Source organism: Coenobita brevimanus, chromosome 51 (assembly GCF_032717465.1).
Source record: "Coenobita brevimanus isolate Jiangsu-jjx chromosome 51, ASM3271746v2, whole genome shotgun sequence".
Classification (NCBI taxonomy): Eukaryota; Metazoa; Arthropoda; class Malacostraca; order Decapoda; family Coenobitidae; genus Coenobita; species Coenobita brevimanus.
This window is the reverse complement of record NC_137004.1, coordinates 18,501,502-18,508,457: the sequence shown is the minus strand read 5'-3', so window position 1 is coordinate 18,508,457 and position 6,956 is coordinate 18,501,502. Positions and strand designations below refer to the sequence as shown.

At 40.2% G+C, this 6,956-nt stretch overlaps 1 protein-coding gene across 1 annotated transcript in view; it reads right to left on the bottom strand.

Moving 5' to 3' along the window:
* Positions 1 to 6,956, bottom strand: part of LOC145400182 (allatostatin-A receptor-like) — a 203,453-nt gene that overhangs the window by 105,411 nt on the left and 91,086 nt on the right. Inside the window, exons 2-3 of the mRNA XM_080272694.1 lie at positions 5,948 to 6,133; positions 867 to 990 (exon numbers count right to left, since the gene is read on the bottom strand). Of these exons, the coding sequence (XP_080128820.1) occupies positions 867 to 990; positions 5,948 to 6,133 (310 nt within the window). The remainder of the gene's footprint in view (positions 1 to 866; positions 991 to 5,947; positions 6,134 to 6,956) is intronic.

Here is a 6,956-nt window from a genome sequence, read left to right as displayed (position 1 = left end):
TCTATCTATCTATATACCTAGGCTGCTTCCCCCAAGGAAAGGGAGGTAGCCGAGACAGGACGACTCACTCTCCATTTACTCATCCATTCAGACACATTCATTCGCATCTTAGCCCCAAAGGGGAGATGCGAATGAATAAAGGGGAACAGATAAAATAAAAATAAGAAAGAGATCAAGTGAGGAGAATGGAGCAAAAGCAGACAGGTAGTGCGGAATTGGAACAGGGAGAACGAGGATGAAATGGGTTTTCAAGCAAGCAGAGAGGCTGGAGGTAGATCGTTCCTGGAATCTGGTGGGAAAATGAAACCTTTGCTTGAATTAGTCTGTCCTTCATCCAGCCTATAACTTTTTCGTGGATGTGTCCCCCCACGGGCACGAGGAATACCGAGTGATGGTGGATGTGACGGAAAGATGGGGTGCGGTGTCAGATATCTTGGTAAATGTAAATGTGGAGTCTTTCCACAATAAGAATGAGGACTCTGCCCGAACTAAGTATCATACACACAATCCTAGATGCGAGTATCATAAAACTGATCAGTGATGTTGTTATAGGTCTGATGTTATCTTGGCTGACCTTACCCAATTGTGAGGACCCGTAATAATTTATCTCTGAATTCGGTTTTCATTGATTTGCATCCAGAGGGCCTTTGCCACGCACGCACGCACGCACGCACACACACACACACACACACACACACACACACACACACACACACACACACACACACACACACACACACACACACACACACACACACACACACACACACACCAAGCTATGGCGTACACGTGTCCTATCTTTGCAATATCCTTACTCTTAACTCTTCTTTAGACACATTCCCTCATACCTCCCACTTGTACCTCACCTGCGAGATGGCGGCGGGTACTGAAAGGACGAGCGAGATGCACCACACGCCCACGATGGCACGCCGGCAGTTGCTGAGGGTGCAGAAGGTGCGGGAGCGCATGGGGTACACGATCACGATGTACCTGGCGGGGTGGCACGGTGAGAAGGAGTCTCATTAAGTGATGGAACAAAGCAAGGAACAAGGAAGGTTTTTATAAGAGCATCGTGAAGTGATTAGTCAAGAAGGGTCAATGGTGTAGAGCAAAAAAAAGGAAAAAAAAAAAAAGGCTGTCAAGTACGATCTTGTTGCCATTTTGTCTTCATATGAGTAGCTGTTGTTAGTGAAAACAGTCTTTTATGTGAAAAAGAAAAAACAAACTGCTTGGAATTTATATGTATCGGAATGCAAAATGCAAACTCATCATTAGTACTTCACAATTATTTTCTTTCATCTACATATCCCTAGAAAGAGTGCAACACTTCACAATATTTTTACCTCTACAATTATCACATTAAAAAATGACAGTACTCTTAACTGCGCCCTTCTAGGATATTGCGATATTTTCTCAGTATTTTTTTTTTTTTTTTTTTGTTCAGTAAATCAACTGTTTATCGAAACAGTCACACTGCAGGTGCCACCGAGTTAAGATGGCCCGGCGTCCAATATATGACATTGTCCAGTACGGAACAACCAGTGACACCCTCTCAGTGTTAAGCTGGGTCAAGTGCTGAAAGTACTGGCATCTCAAGCGTTCACACTGACTTCCCACTTTTGCACCGTATGCCGGTTTAGGCTGACCCACTGTTACTTGTGTATAATACACATATCCAAAGTCAACTACTTCAGTATGATCTTGAGAAATTGCTCAACTAGGCATGGGTATGATGTGTGAACAAAAACAATGAAAAATACATTATAATTCACACTGACAATACAACTTCCTTCATTTTAATAGTCCCTATTCCATTTACGTATAAGTAAGCCATTTTTCTCTTCAAAGTCGTCAACTTCCCTAGGTTGCTACGATTAAATTAAGGTTCCTCAACAATGAGAGACAAAGGCATCATCTAGTAAAAGTTATGCAGTTTTAAGGCAGTTTGTGCTAAGACCGTACTATGCAAATGCACAAAAAAGGAGGAGAAAGAGCACGGTAAAAAAAATAAGTGAGAAGTGTTGCAAGGTGCCAAGGAAAGAGAAGGTTAGTGAGTGTAAGGAGTGTTTATGGGACAGCAAGGCCGACATGATGAGGGCGGGAAAAGGATCCAAATGCACGCAAAGAATAAAATATGGAGAGGAAAAGGAGCGTGGACGTTAAGAAAAGGGGAAGGAAAGACAAGGCGAAGTTAACGCGAAGAAAAAGAGGAAGCGTAGAAAATGGACGTGAAGGGAAAGTAAGAGGGTGAGAAAGGGACGAAGTTGAAGAAAAGGGACGAATTGAATGCGAAGACAAAGAAAGAAAAAAAAGAATATAAAAAGGAAAAGTGGACGCAGATAAACAGAAAAAATGAGAGGAAAAATGACGAAGTGGACACAAAGAGAAAGAAAAGGTGGGATAAGGGGAGATATGGTTGCGGAGAGGACGAAAGGGCGGTTGAGGTGAAAAGTGGACGTTGAGAAAGGAGAAGAAAATGAATGCAGTGAACACGAAAATAAACCGGGAGAGGGGAAAAAGTGTGAAGTAATGTGAAGAGAAAGAGAAAGGGAGGAAAAGAAACAGAGAAGACGTGCAGAGGAAGATAATGGAAGGACAAATGGAAAACTGGTCAGAAACAGAAAGAAATGACGATAATAGGCTAAGAAATAGTTCATGAAAAGAGGAGAGTTGACAAAGTAGAGGTAGGGAGAGAAAGACAATGAGTTGATGGGAGAGTAAGAGGAAATAGAAGAATAATGAAAAAGTGTTCATCGAGAAAGATGAAGAAAAAGAGACAGGGAGGGAGAGTATAATTATGAAGAGAAACGAAAATTACGGGAAATGAAAGGAGCTGAGAAAAGGTAAAGAAGAAAGGGGAGAGATGGAAAGGGAGGTCGGTAGGAGAGAGAGGAAAATACTGGAAAAGGATAGATGATAAGACAACGAATAAAGAACAAGAAAATAAGAGGAGAAACGAGGAGGTAGAGAGGTTCAACTCATTTAGGACAATGTCACCTTCTGGATATCTTCTTACTAGACGATTTTACTCATCTTAGGGAAACCTTCCATCTGGAAGGCTTTAGAAACCATCTCCATTAAAGTGACAGCGTTAGAAAGAGGATATAGGTAGGCGAGAGAACGGAGGATAGGAGGTAAATGAATAAAAGAAAAAAAAAACACGAATAAAAAGAAAGAGAGCGAAGGAACACTGGAAGTAATGTCGGAATCAAGGGGAAAAAATATAAAGTGGATAGAAAAAGGGCTGGCGTGGCGAGGGAGAGCGGACTGAACTTATACAAATATTATTTTATTGTGTGTGTGTGTGTGTGTGTGTGTGTGTGTGTGTGTGTGTGTGTGTGTGTGTGTTTCGAAAAATTTATGATACATAGCTTGGCCTACGTTTCTCATTCACTGTTGATAAGGAAGGCAGTCCTTATCAGAAGTTATGAAGGTGGGGGGGGTCTGAAGAGGAACTCACTGAAGAAAAAAAAATATAAAAAAGAAGAAAAAAAGCTAACGGAATAGAAGAGATAATTTTTGGAAAAAAAAAATGTGTTTACGGGTGTCGAGGAACATTAGTAGAGAAAACAACTGCAAACCACAGTCGTACAAAGGAAGACAGATTAAGGAGAAAAATGAGAAAAGTTGGGATAAACAGAAAGAAATGTGAGAGCAATGGCGTCAACAGAACCATTACCAGCGGCCATTTTCATAAACATTTTCTTTTTTTCAGCTTAACCAGTTGAGTCCCAAGTTGTATTTTGCATCATATTTTTGCCAACTCAGGAAAGTTCTGGTTTACCCACGAAAATCTCTTGAAAATGGAAGGGTTATATACAGCCTTCATTAATCTCTACACAATCAGGGCACTTCTAATTTGAATAAAATAGTAAAGTCGTCTGGTGGTGGCACGAATTAAATATAAAATACGCCATGGGAGTAAAGAGGATTAAGTTGCATGTAAAAGCATTTGTTCAGAGTTTTATCTTCACTCACACAACTACTGAACGTTTCACAGCTAAACCAGACTGAATATTACTCTGGAAAATAAAACACAACAGGCCCCACATCCAGAGTGAGGGCTAGCTCATCAATCTTGTTAGTGTTTGTTCTGCTTTCGTGCCTCTCCTCTTCCTCTCCCTTTGTCTTCATACGATGGGAGGTGTTCTGTTCTGTTTTTCTTTTCTCGTTTTTGTTATCTCTTCTAGTGATTTTGTTTTCCATTGTATATGAAATAGCAGACATAAATGTTACGTGTCATTCGTGTTTTCCACCAGCAACTGCTTAGAGGCTCTTAAACTACTTGGGGCTTTAACAGATCATTAATTCAATTTCATTTTAATTACAAGTATGCATTTATCTGATTCGGAAACCAGTGTAATACATCTCCAAATCGAGGAGTCATAAAAATACTTTTTTTTAATACTACATATCCCAGATCCTAATGTGAAACGATTAACGTAAAATTAAAAGACTGGCAAATTTTTACTTAAATCATAACTTTTGGAATCGAAGAGGTATGATCTGGTGTGTTGTCATCTATGAAATATTTCAGGGTCGACGAATTTTACGTGTATTCTTTATCCCAGTAATTTACTTATCGAAGTTATTCATTTCTCCCACAAATTAAGCCTTGTGTTGTTGAAGATGACACATGTGATACACTCCATACATACATACATACATATATATATATATATATATATATATATATATATATATATATATATATACATACATACATATATATATATATAATCTGACATTTGTGTAACGAATGCCCTCTGTTGTGTTATGGTATACGTAGTACAATATATACTTTTCGCTAGACAACTGTCGGGAAAGAAAATTATCTACATCCTTATTGTGATTATCATTCTGACTCGGGGTCATAGCGGTGTTTTTCTTTCGTAGCTTCTTGGCCATGTTTTAAAAGTGTTTGTAAAGAACCTGTTCAGCATCCTAAATGTGCTCCTCTTCTCTTCCTCCGTTTTCGTTGGTACATTTTTATAACTACCACCTTGAAGATAAAATGAATAAATGGCCGAATCGTGTGTCCGATGTTGTACAGTGTCCTTTACTTTTTTTTTTTTTCTTTTTTTTTTTTTTTTGGCTACTACTCGTCGACTTGAAGATGGAACAAAGAAATGGCCTAGGCATGTGTTCGATGTTGTTGTGCAATGTCCTTTACTCCTTATTGTGGCTTCCATCCGACGATCTTATTCAGCTTAGGAAATAAGTCCATGGGTGGAAGGGGTTAAGAGATTTGTGGCTATGGTGTCTGTGGGTAGCAGTGACTGATTATAGTACTTCCATTTCAGTAATTTGCAGTATTTTCATATCTTTGCTCACCTAATACAGCAAAATCAAATAACCAAAGTACACATGTGTATGTAAAGCTTACGAAGAGCTAAGCATCTTTGAAGGGCCGGCATAACGTGTGATGAATTGTGGTCACAACTTTAATGCTAAAACCTCTTTGGCGGTTATATACTTCAACAAATGATTTTTATTGGTCAAGTGACACTAATGTCGGTAAGATAAGGCACATACGTCAGATGACATAAATATTCCAAACAAAGCAAGAAGAAAAAGTCAGGGCTAGTGACGCGACTGGCTGCATTCACTTGAGCATTCGGTTGCCAGCCTTAGGTTGACTGAGAGATGCAGGACTGACCTCTCGAGGCTGACAGCTCCGACGGGGTCAGCAGCGGACAGCAGCTGCTGTGAACCATGAGCCATGGACTTTCTTGATCTATCGAACTAATGCCGGTGAGGCTGAGGAAGAATGAAGCAGCAGACAGCAGCTGCTGTGAACCATGAACTAAAGACCATGAACCACGACCTACGTCTCAATACTGAGGAAGGCGAGACTGAAGACGAAGGCGACAGCAGATAATAGCTGCCGTGAGCCATGAATCAATAACTATGAACTCAGAGCCATAAACCATGAACCAGAACCTACCTCTCAAGACTGACAGCAGTAAGGTTTAGGACGGAAGCCACAGCAGACAGCAGCTCGCAGTACGATGACAGCTTGCAGACGGGTAGGGTGAGGTGAGGCGTCCACAGGAAGTATTGTAGCGTCTCTAGCGGTACGCACAGCAGCAGCAGCAGCAGGTCAGCGGCAGCCAGCGACACCAGGAACCAGCTGAGGCACAGGAGATGTGAGATAACGGGAGGAGTGAGAACGACTGTGGTATGAGGGGTATCAGGTCGTGACAAGATAGGCGTCAGGTAGGGACAGAAGTGTATCATGTTAGGTTTTCTTGATCAATTAAGGAAGGAACTTTTGAACGATATCAGTTGGTTTGTTTATTGAAATGGTTAGTTTCCATTTTATTCTAACTGCCTCCAGACGAATTTATTCAGCCTTGTATAGAACTCTTACTAAAGAAATTAATTCTCTTTAATCCGAGGACGTCTTTAAAATTTTGTTTTAGCTAAGATTGGATGGCTGTAATGTACTAAACTTGTAAGAGATCTGTCGGACTGAAGGAATTAGCGGTTATCTCCATTAACTTCTTTACTACCAGAGATCTCATATAAACTGAATGCAATCGACGGTGGAAAGAAGAAAATATGCAAGGTACCCTCATGCTAAAGGAATTAAAGCAGTGGCTGTACTCTTCTCCTGGTTCGGCCTCATACTACGACCACACTGACGCCTTAGTTTCGTTCTGTTGTGAGATGTCATTGCATCTGATCATTAGAGATGTCTCTGATATATTACACCTTAGTATAATTTTGCATGAACTTTTTTATAGTAATTTTGAATATTCATTTCCGTAACATCCAGATAATCTTATTCCTCTTAGGAAAGAATTTTCGTGCTGGGGAGATAGAGAAATTCATATTTAACTATTTCACCACAAGAGATCCTTTGTAAGTTGCATAAAATCGTCTGGTAGAGGCTGATAAAAGGGAAATACATCATCTTAGCATAAGGGTTAAAAAGAAATTTGCCAAATAAA